General features: G+C 39.1%; 3 protein-coding genes across 4 annotated transcripts; 1 reads left to right on the top strand and 2 right to left on the bottom strand.

The window, feature by feature from the left end:
• Positions 1 to 873: 873 nt before the first annotated feature.
• LOC141824304 (uncharacterized) lies at positions 874 to 2,720 on the bottom strand. Of its 2 annotated transcripts, none has more exons than XM_074711678.1 (2): positions 2,580 to 2,720; positions 874 to 2,229 (listed from the first exon to the last, which is right to left on the bottom strand). In XM_074711678.1, the coding sequence occupies exon 2, from the start codon at positions 2,152 to 2,154 to the stop codon at positions 1,039 to 1,041; it is 1,116 nt and encodes a 371-aa protein (XP_074567779.1). In that variant the 5' UTR covers positions 2,155 to 2,229; positions 2,580 to 2,720; the 3' UTR covers positions 874 to 1,038. The 2 variants fall into 2 exon arrangements, with proteins under 2 accessions (XP_074567779.1, XP_074567702.1); XM_074711601.1 differs by having other exon boundaries at positions 874 to 2,260; positions 2,580 to 2,719.
• Positions 2,721 to 3,632: 912 nt separating this feature from the next.
• On the bottom strand, positions 3,633 to 4,626 carry LOC141824405 (uncharacterized). The gene has a single exon (XM_074711690.1). The coding sequence runs from the start codon at positions 4,624 to 4,626 to the stop codon at positions 3,664 to 3,666; it is 963 nt and encodes a 320-aa protein (XP_074567791.1). The 3' UTR covers positions 3,633 to 3,663.
• A 1,556-nt stretch (positions 4,627 to 6,182) lies between these two features.
• On the top strand, positions 6,183 to 9,279 carry LOC141841491 (uncharacterized). The gene is made up of 4 exons (XM_074729668.1): positions 6,183 to 6,419; positions 6,518 to 6,762; positions 7,791 to 7,898; positions 9,001 to 9,279. Exons 1-4 carry the CDS (start codon positions 6,287 to 6,289, stop codon positions 9,121 to 9,123), a joined length of 609 nt encoding a protein of 202 aa, XP_074585769.1. The 5' UTR covers positions 6,183 to 6,286; the 3' UTR covers positions 9,124 to 9,279.
• The last annotated feature ends 11,937 nt before the right edge of the window (positions 9,280 to 21,216 follow it).

Below are 21,216 nucleotides of genomic sequence, written 5' to 3'. Positions count from 1 at the left end.
AGTTTTGAGCATTGAAATATCCTTTTTACTGAGTTTTATGTAGTTAAAAACCGAGATCAATCTGACTATCAATGTTTATGTAATTTATATTCATTTGTCATGGGAATACCAACTTGCTCGGTCCTAACTTAGCAGCAATTTTTCAAGAATTGGGATTTACGGTCAGTACAACCAGTTAGGTGGAAACGAAAATGAGAGGGCAATTCGATTTGATTGGACCAATCCACATATTCCCGTTGAAGCAGAAACTCAGAACAGTAGAACTAAAAATTTTGCAATTTGGATACATAAAATTCCTATTGCTTGTAAATCAAATTAGGATTCTTTTATTTAAAAGTTATATATAATTATCTTTTGTAAAACACATTAAATATATTATTATTTGTACACCTCTACTATTAATTATTGAAATTATAATATCAAACTCCTCCATTATGGCGACCCCCGAGGATACGGTCTCACTAATTCTACCTGCATTGAAAATGCACGAAATTAAGCTTGGTAGCTGGCCGGAGGCATTAAAGTCCTTCCTCGCTACCTCAATAAATATTAAACAGCTGCTTCTTTTAATTATGCCCGAGCCCAATGATATCGCATGCTCCAGAGTCGTCTTCATGGCTTCTGCTGCCTTACTGCAGACCACCTACCAGTTGACAATGCTTGTATTTGTATTAAAATGCTTTTGGCTCAGACAGTCCAACGTTCTGAGGTTTTGTTTGGATGGCTTCAATGCGCAAATGGATTTGAACAGAGAGGAGGACAACCAGGAGACATGCATCATTATTGATAGGTTTCTTTGGTCGATTAACAAACTAGTGCAAGGCCAATCAATTCTCCATAAATAAGATCTAGCAAGTCAAAATGAAATCAGTCTGGAAGGCAAAAGAGATCTCGTTGCATGTGTAGGAGAGTTATCCAAGATCTGGGCTTCTTGAATTTTATAATACAAGCAGAAAATTAAGAGGCATGTAAAAGAGCAGAACAGGCACCTGGGAACTCGACCATTATAATAAGTATTGATGAGTTGCGATGAAAAACTTACATCCATACTATCACTTTGCAGCTCCTTCTTTGTAGCCCTGCTTTAGCTCTCATGGCCAAAGACTTTGGGAGGTGATGTCTTTCTCTTTTATTTTCTGGTGAAGATGTCTTGGGATTTTGATCATCTGACTTCTTCTCTGAAATTGGAAGTTCCAACTTAGCTGAATCAATTGAGGCTTCAAGTGGAGGCACAGAAGTTTGATTTTGTAGATCTCTGGCAACAATTGTTGGATCCACCACTGTTGTCTCGCTGCTCTGAGCTTGTGTGAAATTTTTAGATATTGCAGTAGAATTCTTCTGAACATTTCTTTGATTATTCGACAGATCTCTGGATCTCAAACCTAACTCAACTTGACTTTCTGATTCATTGGCATGAAATTGCAGCACTCCTGTTTCATTTTTAATGTGTTCCACAGTTTGTAAATCTCTTGGCTCATCACCAGATTTATCTATTCTACCAGAGGAAGCATGCCTCTTCTCCAGTGTTGTTTCGTTTGCAGTAGCTCTTCTCTCAGGAAGAGTTTGGTTGAACTCATGAACAAAACTCGAATTACTCTCTTCCACCGAAACAAACCCTCCGATCTCAGGTTCAGAATCGTTGAGCGGAACATGGCCAACAGCACTGGAAGCATCATCTGCTTTGAAACTCCGTTCTCGAGCTTCGCGAGTCCGTTCGTCGTGTTCCACTTCTTCGGTGGTGTGGATTACCTCACTGGAGGCATCGTCTCCCTTGAAGCTTTTCTCTCGGGCCTCATGTGAGTGTTCTTCATGTTCATTGGGCGAGCTCCGTTTCTTCCTATCTCGGGGCACTTTCTGAGCACTCTGTAGCTTTTGCTCAGAATGTTCAGCTTGGTTCACATTCTCCTTAATTTCTCCAGGCTTGACCTCTTCTTTCTCAGCGAGAAGAAAAAGATCCTTCCTGCCAAAACTTGTGAGCTCAGACTGCCTCTCATCGATATTGAACTTCTCCTCATAGGCGTCCCTGTGATCATGAGAGTACTTCATCTGGTAAAGCAGCCAGATACAAACAGCAACCAAGGTAGATATCTGGAGGGCATTTGCTCTAAACCCCCCTCTGACCCTGTGATTTCTACTTGACACCTGCCTCAGCATGTTGATCCCCGTCAATAACAACACCCTGCCTTCCCTCCTCACCTCCCCTTTCGCCCTCCAATTTACTCCCGCACTCTTCCACAATACAGACACCAACAAACAGCGTCTGTCAACAAAAAGAAACAAAAAAAAAAAATCCTAGTAGCAATCAACTTCGGTTGAGTTTAATTCACAGTGGGGCATGTTCTTTGCTAATTTTACTCCTAAAAAAAATGTAAACTTTGCCTAAAAGCCGGTGATCGTAATCAAAACGAAGCATAAAAAAGAAACAAAAAAAACTTGATCACCAACCGTCATCTTATACGATCAAAACGGAAGCACCTTCCACAGAAAAACCCCAGCGCTCATCAAAAGAAACAAAGCCACGAGAAGAGCGAATCTTTTACACGGGACGTTAAAAAGAGAAAAAATAAAATAGAGCATACCAGATAAGAGTGGCTTCTTCCTGTTTAATTCCTTCCCTGAGAACCCGCTGGCGAAGGAGAAGGAGGCGGAGGAGGAAGAGGAGGAAGAGGAGGAACTGAGGAAGAGAAAAAGGAAGGGCAGAGCAGAACAGAGGCAGTCACAGCCTGACAGATGATGTAAATGAAGCAAGCTGCCGTGGTCAAAAGGTTGAAAGTTGCATCCATACAGTGCCCTATTTCATTTCCTTCATTAAAAAAAAAAATTTTCTTTTAATATTACAAGGCTAATTTTTACCTGCACAGACTGTGCATGTGTCAGAGGGTCATACTGTAGTAGTAGGGTTGGTTTAAGTTCTAGAGACTGCAGCAGGGACGTGGTTAACCAAGCTCCATTGTGGACCCAAATTGTACACTGCTCGTACATTAAATGGACCAAGTCCGGTCCGACATTTCTAATTCCTTGCTGCGAGTCAAATCCCTTTGATGGGTCGGCGATACTTATATCCTCGTTTGACTTTTCGTGATCTTTTTAGGTACAGTGATGAAGAGAATCTTAATCAAATATTTTATTCCTCACCCACTTTTCATAATGCAAAATCAATATCTTGACACAAGTTAATTTAATTAACCTCAGAGATGTCAACTGATCGGGTCACTTGTGGCGTGCCCAATGTATAACTTGAGCTCGCGTCAAGTGGTGCGCCTTAAATGGCTACACACTCAATTCGGATGGATCGAATTAATTGAAATCGGGTCAAAGTGATATTATAAAACAATTTCAATTTGAATCCAAATTTAATTTAAAATTCTAAATTCAAACTCAAATAACTTATTTTTATCATATTTTTGATAATTTTTTATTTTTTATTTAATATTTTATTATTATCATACTAATCACTATTGATGGAAATTAATTTTTACACTCTACTCCAACTTCTCCAATTTATTTCAACTATATATATATATATATATATATATTTTTTTTCCATCAATTATTTCTTAATTTGATTTAAACAGTGAGCGAGCGACAGAGAGCAAGAGAATCCCAAATCGAATGAAGCTTGTGAAAGTATAAAAAGTATTCAGAGGGCTTCATCGGCTTTGGTCATTGTTTTGTCCTCGTCCGCCACCCCATGGACTCCACCACGTCGTCAGCGCTCCACCCGCCGCGAAGCATTGCAAGGGAGAGGAGACCCAGCTGCCGCGACATTTCTCCTTGCACTCGAAACACCGACGTTTTCGCAGGACAGAAATCCCACGGATCGTCTCCGTCGTCATCTCCCGCCATCTCTCTCACCTCCGTCTCGCTCCACCCCCCTTCTCTTAGACGCCGCCTCGCCTCCTCCAGCCACCGATCCACCAGTGACTTCCGCGGCGAATTTACTCGCTGCAGCTCCACCCACGCTCCCTCCTCCGCCAGTTGCGTCCACAGCTCCACCTTCCTAGCAGAAGTCGCAGCCCATGCCGGCACCGGCGCTCCTGCGGCCCACCCGCGCGGATACCCTCGTCGGAAGAAGTCGGAAAGGTCGAGCCCCGCGGGCCGGACGTCGCTGCCTCGGACGTAAAACACCGGGTTTCCTGGGAGGCAGGGCGTTGACGGAAGGTAGAAATTCCGGTACACCGGCACCAGCCGCGGGGCCTTGAGAAGCTCCTCCTTCGCCACCGCTTCAGCGACCGCTCTGTCTCTCGGACGCGGTCCCCAAGCCCGGGGCCAGATGCCACCAACGACGATCTCTCGGAGGAGGGCATCGGCTGGGAGGCCGAGGAGGAGGCGGAGCTGCTGCGGTGAGGCGGAGCGCCAGTTGGGGAAGCCAGGGCCAACGGGGAGGCCCTCGCGGAGGACATTGCGGAGGTCCGGCGAGAAGGTGAACGCGTAGGTGGACTCTACGGCCGCGAACTCTGCTTCGGACAGTCCAGGGGCGACCGGGACGCCGGAGGCGCGAAGGTGGGCGACCAGATATTTGGCGTAGGCGGCGAAGGAGAAGCACGCGAAGCCCAGGGAAACCCGCGGCCTCGATTCATCCGCCATCTCCTCGTCGGAGGCCGCCAATGCGATGGTGGTCGCCATGGGCAGAGAAACGGATCGCATTCAATTAAATAGTCGATAATATCGACACGCGCGGCATTTACTCCGGTGAAAGTCTGAAAGGAATTAAGGAAATGGAAGATAGCTTGGACTCGGTGACGTTGACGAAGCTCCGTTTGGGCCCCGCCCGTTTCGCTTTACCGTTGCGAAGCGGAAACGTCAACCAATAGATTGCTTTTACTTCAATGAACCACGATTTAATTTCCGAAAAAAAGGAAAAAGAAATTCTATCACCTTCCTAATTGCATCTTTATAAGAAAAACAAATTTATTGAAAATATTCTTTAATTGGCAATCATTTTGTGTTCTTTAAATCTATTTATGTCGAATCATCACTTTAATTCCCATACAAACTGTATACATCGCAGCTTCTGCCGTGGAGCCCAAAGTATGGTTTTTCATCTTCTCTTTAAACAAAGATTATATTAAATTCTGATCAAAGATGGCTGTTAAACGATAACAAATCAGGTTGGTTGAAATCCTCATGAATTTGAATAAGTACATGCCCCTATTCTTTCTGTCTCCAGTGAATTATTTTATTTTATTTTATGTAAATAGAATAAATTAAATTTCTCATGTAATCTACTATAAGTACGATAATTTAATTTATTAAGGCATTGAATTCATTTTCCTTTTCTTTTAATTCTCAAGTAGAGAAAAAAAACACAGCAAAAAAGTTTAGGATTGCTATCGTCAAAGCTAAGCTTTACATAAAAAGATTATACCTCTAAAACTTTCTTGAATCAAATTTCTTATGAGAGTTACGCGGAACTGTCTAAGTAAAAAGGGACTGTCTAATATTATATTTTATTTATTGTTGACTTTTATCTCGCATGAGTTTTCCCTTTTAAATTAAACCTCAGCACGAAGTCTTCTTTCGCTATCAAATTTGTATATATATATATATAAATCTCTCAATGTTCTGCTCATATTAAAATCATGCACACGGATTTATTTTTTTAGTTTAATTTATTTGCAAAATTTTAAATTTGTGTAGTTGTTAGTAAATATAATATTATAAATTTATTTATTGAATTGATATCGAATTGACAAACTAAATACCTAACCTAGTCACTAATATTCAATACTTGCCGTCATGCCATTGATATTCTATGCCATAAACTATTCAATAAAATCTCTATGTTCATCCACACCCACTTGTGTTGCTCTCGGGATTCGGTGTCCCCACGTTACTACACAAAGTTAAGCGGCCATATCGTGTCAGCCAAAGGCGACGTCCACGTCAAGGCTGCCACTTCACCACGCAATCCCCTGGAACCGGTCGCCAAATGTGGCGGTTTTTTGAGCTCGATCCGCCGTCTGGCCCCCGCGTGTTTTGACAAAATTGGGGTGATGCCGAGAAACCATATGGATGGGCACAAATCGACAAGGCGACAAGGGCCCACGATGGGACCACATAGTGAACCAATCCACGACGCTTGAGATACCAAATCGCGTCCGGAGGCAAACAACCAGTGGAGTAGGAGGACCCCACTCGGGCCTCTTATCCTTCCTTCCTGCCCTGCCCGGTTCTCGGCTTCTCGCTTCGTGGCGTGTGTACGGCAATCGATACGGACGGTGATTCGATCCTTTACCCTACGCTTCTCGGCTCCGCTCACTTCTCCGAACCCTTTGAGCCAGTCATGGCTGCTTTCCAGCTCGCCAGACCAGGCTTCTCGCTGGCGCTCCGTCTACGGCGGTCCTTCCCGCCGCACCACCGCTCCCCCGCCGTCTTTCTCCGTTGCAGCCTGCAGGGGGACGGCGGCGAGTCCAAAGGCAAGTGAATTGCCAGAGTTCTCGTTCTTTTTGGTTGGCTAAAAAGTTTATTTTCGTTGTTTCTCAATCTGTGCTCTTTGTCGGGGAAGTGGATTCAGGGGATGAGCAGCCGGAGTCGTTGTTCTCGAAGGAACTCAAGCGAAGGGGCTTGAATCCCACCACGCTGTCGGAGGAGGGTGATGGGGGTGCGTCGATCGGATCGTTGGAGTCGAAGGAAGAGAGCAGCGGTGGTGAGGGGAACGGTGGGTCGACGAAGAGGAATGGTGTGGCGTCGGCGGAGTTCGAAAAAAAGCTGTCGGATCAAAGGGAGCGGTCCATGTCTCTGAACAGCGAGGGCCTCGAGGTTTATTCCCTTTGCCTCAACGCTCTTATTGCACGTTTTCGCAGGGGATATTTTCACTGCAGGAGATAGAGATTTGTGTTGTTCGTTTTTGCCATGTTTATTTATCGTTTAGATTTTACTGATTTCGTTCGTTTGAACAGTTCTTATCTGAGAATTCGACGATTTTGCTGTGATTTCCTTCGATTTGCAATTTTCTTGTTAGATCAGTTGTTTATCTACAATAATGTTCAACCACATGTAGATCCAATGTTTTCCTTAGAGCTCTAGCCAGTAGATTGGATTCAGAGTTGAATTGGAATTTTCATTTCGCAGAACCGACTCTTTCATAAGAATGTTAGCCCACGATTGTTGTAATCAGCATCTAATTGTGCAATGCAAAGGGGCTTGGTCATCGTTGGGAGATGCTAGTTAGCTCATGTCTGATTGATTTTTGGTGCCATTTCTGTTTGTAACTTCCATTTTGAGGTGCACTATATTCAACCTTAATTCTTTTACCCCACACAGTTTCATTGCTACCCAGGATTAAGTTTTTGTATTTTTCTTGTAAATTACATCAGCAACATTAAATTTTAAGAAACCATATTGCACTTGAGATTGTGATTACTTCAGATGAGAGAAGGAAGAAGGGAGAAGGAGAGGGAGAGGTGAGGAAGGAAAGGAAATGAAAGAAGGGAGAGGGAGGAAGCGCCATAAGGCTCATTACTTTCTGTTGAGAAGGAAAATAGGGAAAAAGGCTAGAAGGAACGAAATTACCAAATTATCTCTGCTATTGATCTCTCACTTTATAGCAATTTGTAAACATTAATAGTTTTGGAATAGAAAACTTGATTCGGTGCACTCTGTTAGATTTGCCACGTGGTTTACTTAATGCAGAGTTATCTGTCATTGTCTTTCTTATGCTTCCAAACTTACATCGCTCGTTTCAACTTTCATGTTCAGTTGCTGGCCTTTTCTAACCAGTTATGACCTAGTAATGATCATCCACGTGTTTACATTGCCATCAGGATGACAATATATATTTTGTGCAGGGATTAATTCCAAGAGCTAAACTTCTTCTAACTATTGGTGGAACATTCTTTATAGGCTTTTGGCCTTTGATCCTCGTCACATTTGCGCTTTTTCTTGCTCTGTACATTGTAAGTGTTCGTATTCCTATTCCTGATTTTCATACCTTTTTGTTTTGTGACATAGAAATTTGCAAGATGAATCAGTTGGCTTCATAGTATTTCTTTATGTAAAGTATAAAAAGTGTAGGTGCTTGGCTATTATAATTTACCTAATCCAACACAACAATAAGGTACCTAGGATGGACATTTTTAGTTATTTTTGTTAGAAATGTGAATGAAAAATGGACTCAAATATGTTTGGGAGTTTGATCCCACATTTGAGAGTTTGTGATATGAAAGCGGGTTTATATTGAGTCACAACTTTTAATGTTGTGCATATGTATGGGTGAGAGACTTTCTCTCGTGCCCACCCTTGCAAGGGAGTGTTGATCTTGAGTCTAGATTGTACTAAGCTCAGTTGACTTGTGTGTGAGCGCAACTTATTTTGCCATATTGACTATTTTTCTTGGCTGCCCAAGCAGATACATTACTGGCCGATCTGAATTCCATCCAATATTGTCTCCCATGTTCTCCACATCCTTGGCTGCTCCCAACTCTTCTTTATTTTTCCCGGTGATAGTGTTCATTATATACGTGTGTTTGGTTGTTAACGTGGTTGAGCCGTTGTATCCTTGAAAACAAACATCCAACAAAACCTCTAAACACTGCGACGAATTTATTTTAAGGAAATTATGTCTAATACAATACAGTTCAACACTGCTCAACACACCTTCGTGCTCGGTACCTCCTTGCCCAACCTTCTAACTTGGCGGTTTGGCAGCTCTACTCAGCCTCCCGTCTGGCAGCGTGTTGTCGGCCTCTTGACTTGGCAATTCGAAAGCTCTCTGCTCGGTTAATTAATAACTACGAGATAATGCAATTGGGGCCTTACCTATGAGAAGCTACTTCCTCAAGTAAAGATGATAACTGGCTGCTACTTATCTAAAACCTTGTAGAGCAGCAACAGAGGGAAAATATATTCATGATCGATACATATAGATTATAATCCAGTTAAAATGCTTGATATTTTCGTACTTATTGTTATCCAGCAACCATGCCAATCTGATAAACAAGATCATTTGTTGAAACGTTTTGTTATGATACCTGATCTACGTATTCTGTTTGAGCACAGTATTTCGGGCCAAGCTTCGTGCATGATGCCAACAGAGCAGCTGTATCGTCACCACCGTACGCAGATCCATATGCACCGCTAGCGGAAGAAAGCCTCTCCCAGGTGGCTCCGAATCTGTACTGACTTCCTCTGACATTTCAGACCAAGTTCTAGTATACCTGTCTTGTTAATAGGCCCCCTTTAAATGGGGGATCATCTAAGATTGCCCTCTTGTAAATCTTGAAACTGTATTTGTAGTATATTTCTATTGAATGACTTAATAAATGTCTATTTTTTTAATCTCTTGCAAAATTTTAGCCAATCAAAGGTGGGCCGCTCTCATCTTCAAGACTGCAGTATAAACATCAATGTCGTGGGATATTGCCAATCAGGTAATATAAATATTGATGAGAGTGACTTGAACTATAGGCTGGACAATATTTTCGACTTCAATCGCCTTTTGGATCTATAGTGATTGGTTCTTGAATGTCTATCCTTAACAGTTGTGGGGCTTTTATTAATTTTTTAAGTGGCTTTTTGAAAAGATAGAACATCATTTGGATAGATATGACAGTATTTTTTTTTTAATTTTGTTTTGTTCGATTTTTACGTGTTTTAGAATTGGAAAATGGTTTCATCAACCTAGCACTTGTAACCATAAGCTAGCTGGCGTTTTGATTGAATAAAATTTGGTTTCCTACAGAAATTCCTTATTTTGTTTTGAAATAAAACTTCATTATTTTGCTGAAGGTTACCTCATCCTAGTTTGGGTGATTGATAGACCAGACTAATATGTAGATACACTTTCTTCTATTTTTAATTTTTGTTGAAGTTCGAATTCTGATTTTCAGTATTTTATCATTTGTACCGTACCAGTGGGGCCACCCCTAATTGGTCCTACTCTTAGAGCATCTGCAACGCGTTACGCGTTATAACACAAAAAAAAAAAAAAACATGTGGTGGGCCATCTGTAAGGTGCATGAACGTTCAAAACATTGAACGTGTTGTGCCACATGTCCTTTTCTCTCTCTCTTAGCTTGGCCTATTAACTCAGGGTTGCGGCTGCCCTTCAACGTCCAGTATCTGTAAGGCGCAGGATTTTTGTTCTTGTTGAGCTTGGCACTATCTAACGATGACTGTTTTTTCTTCTGTATTCATAATTTAAGTATTCAATTTTTTAAATAATTAATTTTCTAATTGTATGAAAGCTTTTCACGAGAAGATAAATCTGGTAATGCAAAGCATTCTAAAATTATTTTTCTATTAAAAAAATTAATTCATAATATATTTAGTTAAAAATAGTTCTCACTTGGTTACTAGATTCAAGGAACTTTAATATTTTAGTCTGTAAGTCTAGAGTTTGAATTCGGGGAAGGTAAAAATCTACTGGGCAGGGGTGGAAGTCCTAGTAGGTAACGACACAGTCGATGGTCGACGATCCATAATCCACAGAAAAATAGGGGTCGGGATAAGTAGAATTTTGTGTTTTTTTATTGTAACGATCTAGCCCGTCCGCATGTGGGAATTTTACTTATCCCGACTCCTATTTTTCTGTGGGTCATTGGCCGTCGACCATCGACTGTGTCGTTATCTACTAGGACTTTCCACCCTGCCCAGTGGATTTTTACCTTCCTCAGATTCGAACTTTCACCCCTGTCCAGTTCATTCTCGTCTTCCCCAGATTCGAACTCTATACCTGCAGGTTAAAATATTAAAGTTTCTTGAATCTCGTAACTAAATGACTTTCACTTGGTTACCAGATTCAAGAAACTTTAGTACTTTAGCTTGCAGGTATAGAGTTTGAATTTGGGGAAGGCAAAAATTCACTGGGCAGAGATGGAAGTCCTACTAGGTAAGTCAATGATCCACAGAAAAATAGAGATCGGGATAAGTAGAATTCTCACGGATGAAGTAGGCCGGATTTTGTTATTTTTAGTTAAAAAAATTTAGTCCGGAGTTAATCTTTGTTGTCTTTCATTAAAAAAAAAATATTTACCCCGCTGATTATAAATAATGGCTCCACCACTGTCCTTACCGTTGCAACTTAGTCGAGGGAAGGCAGCGATGGTTGTTCTGGTACAGTACGTAGGTGATGGCTAGGTGAAATATCAACTACAGATGCATTTCTAGAGCTTGGCTCTTCTTGCATAGATGAAGTCTCAGAGCTTTGTTCGTCATGTAGAATAAGTTTACGGTGACAACTCTCTGTCTTTCGTTTCATCAGCCAGTAGCATGTTCAGCCTTCGTGTCTAAACGTTCCCTCTAATTTTTGGAGGTGGACTCCCCTTGGATCAAACCTATCATGATGCTCTCACAAGGAAGGCAGCTTGACTCTAGCTTCCCTGATCATCTGGCTGGCTGGCGAACACCATCGCACAGGCTTGGAACTGATGTCTCTATGATGTAACAACATCAATTATCGGGATGATGGAGCTGATTTCGACAATCAGGCGTGCAAATGGTTACATTTATGTAACTCTGGTACTCCTGGGTGAAGGCCAAGCACCGAAAGCTTTCTCCTGCATCGACTTAATCATTATACGGAACTGGCACAGTGATAGCCAAACATCGAACCAGATTATTTTCTTAGAGGTGCAAAGCTTCCGATCATGTGTTTCACAATGTTACATTAATTATCTGGCTACTCGGCGAGTTAGAATCGGACAAAACATGTGCCCCCTTTAGCTCTCTCTACCTTCTCTACGTTTCGCAAATGGCATCAGTAATTTGTTTTGGGCAAAAATATCTGAAGCAGCCTGGCGGCGCGTATTATTTTATTCCAACAATTTCTCTTCCATAGAAACCTGGAAAATTAAATTTGCAGAGACAAAAAAAACCCTCAAAAATTAAAAGACTCGTTTTATTTGGAGTTACCATAATAAAAAAATTAAAATGTCGATTAAATCAAATCAAAATTGTTATAACAGTAATAGACTAGTAATTGAATATAAAATTCAAAATGAAATATTATTTTAATACTTTTTAAAAACAGAATGCCCGATAAAGGTGATAGAGTTTTAGGAAATTAAAACTCTTTCCTTATAGCACTGATTTTATCCAGATATTTTTTCGACATTTTCGTTTTATGGCACATAATATGTGCCCTTTGATGGAAGTTGATTACAGAAAAAGAAGGAGGGACGCTCAAGAGTTGGGTGCCCTGTCTTGCCTTGTTTGTATAATCCTTGATTAGGTATTTGACCTAGAAAGGACTCTATCATATCTCTCTGTATAAAATGAGTTTCTTCATAAAATTTTAGAAAATGATAGATATTTGAGAGACCTTTGTACCATCCAAAAATCAAGGAGAAAGACCTTTGGGTCATGGAGATATAAAAAATGCAAGTTAGGGTGTCTGGGTTAGAGCAAGACAAGAAGAAGAGGGTCTTCTTCTAGGGTTTTTTGTTTCATCTCTTCCTCTTCCTCCATCTTGAGTTTCCTAAAAGCATCTCAAATCTGAAACTCCTCCTCCTACTTTTTATCTTTGAAAGAGTCCAAATCAAGAAGAAGGAGGCACCTGATCAACCATCAAAGAAGAATCAGCACAGTACTAGCATACTGTGCTGATTTCCTGGAGCAGGACTTCTGATCGAGATTCGTGGGCTCATGTGGACTACTCCTAGAGGCGGATGTATGTGTGGCTTGCAACATCATCTTTAAGCCCGGATCAGTAAAGTTAGAACATCTAACTTGCAAGGTAATAGATCTGATCTATTATATTTTACATATATTAAATGTAGTATAGAAAACATGTTGATATGATCAACATGTAGTTCTTGCTCTTTATATTTTAATTTTTGATTTAATTCTATGTAATAATCATGTAATAGAATCTTAAAATGAAGATTCTCTGATTTTACAAGATAAATTTTGATTTATTTTAGTCTTCACACTGCCTGATCTTTAAAAATTTCAAAGATCTAACCCGAATCCTAGAACTAGTTCCTTCAGATATGCCATTAACTCAATATAGACTCAATCTATACGAGTAACTTCTCAATTAATGACCATCGATCAAAGCTACCATACTTATCCTTAGACACAACTTGTTAGTCATTTTTAATTTGATCAACTTATAGACTTGGATTCAACCACAGAGCTATAATCAAAGTCCATATTAGTCTAATCAAAGATATGGACTTGACCAACTACATCTATTGAAATTGATCAAGAGAAAAAATTGATCCAATCAGAATTAACTTTTAATTAGATTAAAATCTTACATGTATTCACTCCTCAATCTAAATAATTAAAATTAATATATATTATATAAAATATTTATGTCATTAAGAAAAGACCGTGAAGCTCTGATACCATCGAACGGATATTGAAAGAAAAATATGGATAGTTCAAAGCATGTATTTTTAAAATTTTATATAAAGATGTAAAAGGACAACCTAATAAAAGATTAAATATTTTAATCTCCTATATATACTTTAGATCAGATCTAAATTACCTATTAAGGATCTATGACATGAAAAATTTGCATATATAAAATTTGATATAAAATTAAACAAAAACTGCATCGATCACATCAATGCCCTGAGATTTGATCTAACCTTTAGATCTATCCGGAGAGTTCAGAACTCATCACCTTTATCATGGATCGATGATCTCCACTATTGATAGGTATGGTATGAGGTTCTTTCTGATGTCAAGCAGCCGCACAGCTCATCTAGCCTCTACAGGTCATCCACTCAAAGCCCTTGATCAGATCATCCTTCTCGGGAGTGCTAGCTCGCATAGAAGGCTTCTGGATGGCTGATCTCTTCCTTCCTTTGGATCACTTGGACTCTTCTAGATCAGAAGATGGAGCTACATGAGGAGGTGGTGGTGTGGGAGATTAGAACAAGATAACTCTTTTATTTTTCTCTCACACAAAAATCTAGATCTGAAACCTTAGAACCCACCCTAGACCTCACGCCCAAAGAGGAAGGTCTCTTCCTCTGTTTCTCATGCACAGAAGCCCGCCCCCTCTCTGTTTCATGCCCCACTCTCTGAGGTTTCTCATGAAAAGATTTTTCATGGTCATACAAATTTAATCCCTTTTTATCACAAAATGGAGGCGATAAGGTGGCATGGAGATAGGATAGGTTAAGGATTCAAATGGTGGTTGATCCTTAGTTCAAATCAAATCAAATTTGAATTTAAACTTTGAACCACTTTTATCCTTATCCAAGTAAAAATCAAAAGAGTTAAGGCATGAGATATTTCTCACATAATTCAAAAAATTCATGCACAAATACTTTTTGCATTCCAAAGGTGATGGCGCCAAGGTAAGGATAAGGATCAAATTGGACTTGTTTTCAAGTCAAATTCAAACGATTTGAATTCAAACTTAGAACTAACTTATCCTCATCCAAAAAGAATTAGAGAAAGGGGTGACAAAGTACTTCTAGGCTTGAAAAAAATTCACATAAGAACCTTTCTCACATGAAGAAAAGGTGGGCGCAAACAAGAGGTGGTGCAAGGGATTTCCATTCAATTCGAATTTGAATTCTTATCCAATTAGGTTCTTAACCCAACCAAATTAGGTTAGACCCAATTAGATATATTAAATCTAATCTAATTAGATTCATAAATTTTTAATTAAATTTTAATCAAATTAAAAATTAATTGAGCTCAAGTTCTGATCAAATCAGGAATCAATTCTTCCTTAGCGATTAGGTCATCTCATAACCTAATCAGGTCAAACCTAATTGAATCCAATTCAATTAGATTTGATCCAAATCTTAATGCTCAATCAAATTGAGCTAATTAATAATCTAATTATTAATTAATCCTTTTATTAATTTATCTAACAATTAGTAAATTAATTTATTACAACTTTTGCATAAGGTTAATCATCAATCGAATTGATGATTAAGCCCTTGAATGATTCTCAATCATTGATCAGCCACATGATCAGTCAGAAACTTCTTTTGAGTGTGATCCCATAGGTTCAACCTAAGTCGGTAGCATAAGAATAATTTTTATACCAATCAATGTAACCATCTAGCAATGGTACCCGACGTCCGGATAGGTCGAATGATTGCAAAGCAACATTCAAGAACCTATTGGCATATGGTTACCGTATAATTCATCCCTTTGATCCTAATGCTCAAGGATGACCTAAGGGTTTAACTGTCAATCCTAGATAAGTCATCCATATTATATTTCAACCTTTCAAATCCATCACATGGATTATCCTGATCAAGATTTTACTAAATTGAAATACAATGATGCATTAACTCCTACTTATTCGAAGGGGTCAATTCCATCTTGACTCACACACCGACTTCACAAGTACTTGACTGTATCCAAAAATCTTTCATCACTGAATTAAAAATTCAGATAGTCTGACACCAAAGCACAGTGAGTTGCTTGCAAGTCACCATGGTGATCTCAGGTCGGAGGGACACTTATACCCATATCCTTCATGAGCTACTCTTGACAGCAGAGTGCTCCAGTTGGTCACGTTCAGTGAAATATACTCCTACATCTCACCTGCATGCCATACCAGTATCTCCACACTCTTTGGTTAAGAGGACAACCAACTACATATGGCACACAATGACCTACACTTGATATCAATATCATCCTAGTAATAATATATCATTTGGTCATGAACCAGTTTAAGGACTACACGATAAATCCTTCTTTATCGATCAAAGTAGTCCTAAGGACTTCATCACAACATAGGAGTTCGTTAGAAGATGTACACCTTATGATGAAAAAACTAAATAATATTTTATTATTTATCAATTCATATACAATTACACTAGGCTCATTGCACAAGGATACAATCAAGAAGAGAAAATTGATTTTGATGAATCTTTTGCACCCGTAGCTAGACATAAAGCTATTAGATTGCTTTTAACATTTGCTTGCTTTACTAATTTTTAATTTTTTTAAATGGATGTAAAGAGTGCATTCTTAAATAGATTAATTAAGGAGGAAGTTTATGTAGAATAACCTCCAAATTTTGAAAATCAAAAATTATCTAATTATATATTCAAAGTTAAAAAAGTTTTATATAGATTAAAACAAGCACCTAGGGCTTGGTATGATAGATTAAGTAAGTTCTTACTAAATAATGATTTTAAAAGAGACAATGTAGATAAAATATTATTCATAAAAAGAAGATCAAATGATTGATTGATTGTATAATTATATACTGATGATATTGTATTCGATGCTACTAATGAAGTCTTGTATAGAGATTTTTCTAGACTTATGCAGGATGAGTTCAAGATGAGCATGATGAGAGAGTTGAACTTCTTCCTTGGACTCCAATCAAACAATCAAATGAAGAGATCTTCATCAACCAAAGTAAATACATCAAGAAAATATTAAAAAAATTTGGGATAGAGAATGTCAGAGAAATTGGCACCCCTATGAGTATGAGTTGCAAGCTTGATTAAGATTCAAAAAGAAAAGCAGTAGATTTCAAGCTATATCGAGGTATGATTGGATCTTTGCTTTATTTAACTACAAATAGGCTGAATATAATATTTAGCATATATATGTGTGCTTGTTATCAATCAAATCTTAAGAAATCTCATGTAGTTGCAGTTAAAAGAATCTTTAAGTATTTAATAAACAATCAAGATGTAGGTTTGTGGTATTCAAAACAATCCTCATTTGACTTAATTAGATATAGCGATTCAGATTTTATTGATTGTTGCTTAGATAGGAAGAGTACAAATGGTACATATCAATTTCTAGAAGTAAATTTGATCTCATAGTTTCACAAGAAACAAAATTTAGTAGCCTTATCTATAGTGGAAGCCGAATGCATTGTTGCTGGGAGTTATTGTGCTTAACTATTGTAGATCAAACAATAACTAAAAGACAATGGTATTACTTGTAATAATATTTTTATTCGATATAACAATACAAGTACCACAAACTTAACTAAAAATCTTATATTACATTCAAGAATAAAATATATAGAAGTTAGACATCATTTTATTAGAGATCATGTACAAAATAATGATATAACCCTTGAGTTTGTGCCCACTGAAAATAAATTACAGATATTTTTACTAAACTTTTAAATAAAGAAAAAAAAATTTGCAATAAGGAAACAGTTAGGTTTATTTCATCCAATTTATTGAATTGTTGAATGTGTATTTTATATTGAAATGATTGCTTCTAATATGATGAATTTTCTTAAATTATTCATATTTTAATTTCATTAGAAAAGGCATGTATCATTTTTAGTCTCAAAATTTTAAAACTTAGATTTATGTCGTACTAAGCCGGCTAATATTTTTATAGGAACCAGATCTAGGGTTTCAGGGTTAGATCTTGAAACTTTTTCAAGATCATACAGCGGAAGACTAAAATAAATCAAAATTTATTTTTTAAAATCAGAGAATCCCTAGATCTAAGATCCTATTACATGATTATTACATAGCATTAAATCAAAAATTAAAATATATAAATATAGCATGAACTACATGTTGATCATATCAACATGTTTCTATACTACATCTAATGTATGTATTAAACAATAGATCAGATCTATTACCTTGCAAGTTAGACATTCTAACCTTGCTGATCCGGGCTTGAGGATGATGTTGCAAGCCGCACATGCATCCGGCCTCTAGGAGTCATCCACACGAGCCCACGAATCTCGATCAGAAGTCCTGCTTCAGGAAATCAGCACAGTATGCTAGTACTGCGCTGATCCTTCTTTGATGGTTGATCAGGTGCCTCCTTCTTCTTGATTTGGACTCTTCCAAAGATGAGAAGTAGGAAGGAGGAGTTTTAGATCTGAGACACTCTCAGAAAACTCAAGATGGAGGGAGGAAAGAGATGAAAACAAAAACCCTAGAAGAAGACCCTCTTCTTCTTCTCTTTTTTCTCTCCTAGACACCCTAACTTGTGTCTTTTATATCTCCACGACCCAAAGGTATTTCTCTCTAATTTTTGGATGGCCCAAAGGTCTCTCAAATCTCTATCTTCATCAAAAATTTCATGAAGAAACTCATTTTATATAGAGAGATATGATAGAGTCCTTGTCTAGGTCAAATACCTAGTCAAGGCTTATCCAAACATGGCAAGTTAAGGGGTGCCCAACTCTTGAGCACCTCCTCCATTTTTCATGCATGGATCACCAGAAAAGGGTGCACAATATGTGCCCTAAAAGCCATAAAAATTTCAAAAAAAATTTGGATAAATTCGGTGCAAAATTGAAAGAGTTTTGGATTTCTAAAACTCTATCTCATAGAATTTGAAATCCAAACTTATTCCTTTTTGATTTGATCCAAACCACCTTCCATGTAAGAAAGAAGAGAGGAAACCTTTTGTGAACATGGGAGAGACCTGGGAGAGGGCTTTTGTCACACAAAATAAGTGGAGATTGGCGTTGAATAAGAGAGAGGGCGTGGGGAAGGCTTATGTGGCGCAAGGTGGAATCCTAGTCTTACTAGGATTCTATCTTATGACTTGTTTTAATTTGGTTTCTCAAACCAAATCAAACCAAAATTAGATCAACCCAATTAAAATAGGTCTTAACCCAATTAAGAACCTAATTTAATCAGATTAAATTAGATTTAAATCTGATTTAATTTTTTAATCAAATTAGAAATTAGGTTGACCCAAGTCCTAGTTGAACTAGGACTAGTTTTTCCTTGCACTTGGCTTATCCAATAAACCAATTGGACTTGATCCAATCAAGCCCAAACTAAATCTAATTAAATCATATTTAATTAGACTTAATCTCAGCCCATTGGCTTAATCAAATTAAGCCAATTAGCAATCGAATTGCTAATCGATCCTCCTGCAACACTTGCACTAGGTTAAATGTCAATCGTATTGATCATTTAACCCTAGAACGATTCTTAATCGTTGATCAACCATCCGATCGGATCATGAACTCTAATGTGTGTGACCTCATAGGTCCGAACCTAAGCCGGTAGCATAGAAATAAATTTTTATACCAATCGAAGTGACCATCTAGCAATGGTACCCGACGATCGGATAGGTCGAATGTGTAGAACAACATCCTTAGAACCCATGCGGATATAGTTTTCATATAATTCATCCCCTTGACCAAAATGATCATAGGACACCTCAGAGTTCAACTGTCAACTCTGATCAGGTTGTCCACATTGTATTTCAAAATATCAAATCCATCTGATGGATTATCCTGGCCAAGGTTTTGCTAAATTGAAATACAGCGACTCATTCTTCTCCAACTCTTGGAGTGGTCAATCCCATCTCGATCACACTCTGACTTCGCAAGTACTTGACTGTGCCCAGAAGCCTTCCATCACTGAATTAGAAATTCAGTTAGTCCAGTACCAAAGCACAGTGAGTTGCTTGCAAGTCACTGAGGCGATCTCAGGTCTAAGGGACACTTATACCTATATCCCATCAGAGACATTCTCGACAGCAGAATGCTCTGGAGTTGGTCACGTTCAATGATGATGTACCCTTACATCTCACCTGTATGCCATACCAGTGTCTCCACACTCCTTGGTTAAGAGGACAACCAACCCATATGGCCTACAGCGACCTATGCTCGATAGAAGCTGTCGTCCTTATTAACAGCCTATCATTTGGTCGTGAACAGTTTTAAGGACTAATCGATAAATCCTCTCTTTATCGAACTTAAATAGTCCTAAGGACTTCATCATAACAACGGAGTTCATTAGAAGATGAAAACTTATGATGAAAATATCAAATATATTTTATTTATTAACAAATCAATTACAATACTTGGTTGCTCAACCGTCAACAGCTTGACGATTGGCTTTTTGGGACATATTTTCCAACAACTCCCACTTGTCCTAAAGCCACTCGGCACAGTATCTAATACCCATCTTCGACTTGTGGTTGTCGAACTCCTTTATCGCCAGGGCTTTAGTGAAGGGGTCGGCTAGGTTCTCCTTTCCGTCGATCTTCTGAAGGTCGACGTCACCTCGATCCACGATCTCTCAGACCAGGTGGAAGCGGCGCAAAATGTGCTTCGTCCGCTGGTGTGCTTTGGGTTCCTTCACCTGAGCTATGGCACCAGTGCTGTCGCAGTAGAGCAGGACTGGACCATCGAGGGAGGGTGCTACTCCGAGCTCGTTGATGAATTTTCTCAGCCACACAGCTTCCTTCGCAGCATCCGATGCTGCGATGTACTCCGCTTCACAAACAGAGTCTGCCACAGTATGCTGCTTGAAACTCTTCCAGCAGATGGCTCCACCATTCAGAGTAAAGATATAACCCGACACGCTTCTGCTGTCATCATGGTCAGATTGAAAGCTGGAGTCTGTGAACCCCACAAGTTTCAGATCTGACTCGCCATAAACCAACCATTGGTCCTTAGTATTTCTCAAATACTTAAGGATGGCTTTAACCACTTTCCAGTGATTTTCTCCAGGATCAGATTGGTATCTACTCACTACTCCTAGTGAGTATGCCACATCTGGTCTTGTACATGTCATGGCGTACATGATAGATCCCACGGCTGAAGCATATGGGACTCTACTCATACGCTCTCTCTCTTCAGGAGTTGTCGGACAATCCTTCTTAGAGAGAGAAATTCCATGGCCTATCGGTAGATAGCCCTTCTTGAAATTCTCCATGCTGAACCTCTTCAGCACAGTGTCTATGTACGTGGACTGGGATAACCCAAGCATCCTTTTAGATCTATCCCTATAGATCTTCATCCCTAGGATGTAGGATGCTTCACCCAAGTCCTTCATGGAGAACTGTGATGACAACCAAACTTTTATTCCCTGTAGTGCGGGGATGTCATTCCCGATTAAGAGAATGTCATCCACGTACAAGACAAGGAATACCACAACTGGACCATTTGCCCATTTATAGATGCAGGGCTCTTCTCCATTCTTAATGAAGCCATACATTTTGATCACCTTATCAAAATGCATGTTCCAACTCCGAGAAGCTTGCTTCAATCCATAAATGGATCTCTGAAGCTTGCACACCTTGGACTCATCTGTGGATGTAAACCCCTCAGGTTGTATCATATACACCTCTTCGGTCAGCTCTCCATTCAGGAAAGCTGTCTTTACATCCATCTGCCAGATCTCATAATCCAGATGGGCAGCTATTGCAAGCATTATCCGAATGGATTTGAGCATTGCCACAGGGGAAAATATCTCGTCATAGTCAATACCATAACGTTGACGATACCCCTTGGCAACCAGACGGGCTTTATAGGTCTCCACCTTTCCGTCTGCGCCCCTCTTCCTTTTGAAGACCCATTTACACCCAATGGGTTTAACCCCTTCA

The sequence above is a fragment of the Curcuma longa genome, chromosome 1 (assembly GCF_044706935.1).
Source record: "Curcuma longa cultivar G26 ecotype Majalengka, Jawa Barat chromosome 1, ITB_CL_G26_1.1, whole genome shotgun sequence".
NCBI classification, from domain to species: Eukaryota; Viridiplantae; Streptophyta; class Magnoliopsida; order Zingiberales; family Zingiberaceae; genus Curcuma; species Curcuma longa.
The sequence above is the reverse complement of the archived record's forward strand: the minus strand, read 5'-3'. Positions and strand labels throughout refer to the sequence as shown.

Excerpts from the sequence above, each read along its gene's own strand:
- LOC141824304 (XM_074711678.1), bottom strand. The coding sequence starts at position 2,154 with ATGCTGAGGCAGGTGTCAAGTAGAAATCACAGGGTCAGAGGGGGGTTT.
- LOC141824405 (XM_074711690.1), bottom strand. The coding sequence starts at position 4,626 with ATGGCGACCACCATCGCATTGGCGGCCTCCGACGAGGAGATGGCGGAT.
- LOC141841491 (XM_074729668.1), top strand. The coding sequence starts at position 6,287 with ATGGCTGCTTTCCAGCTCGCCAGACCAGGCTTCTCGCTGGCGCTCCGT. Across the intron at positions 6,763-7,790 it reads TGAACAGCGAGGGCCTCGAG|GGATTAATTCCAAGAGCTAA; the intron begins GTTTATTCCCTT and ends TATTTTGTGCAG. Across the intron at positions 7,899-9,000 it reads TTTTTCTTGCTCTGTACATT|TATTTCGGGCCAAGCTTCGT; the intron begins GTAAGTGTTCGT and ends GTTTGAGCACAG.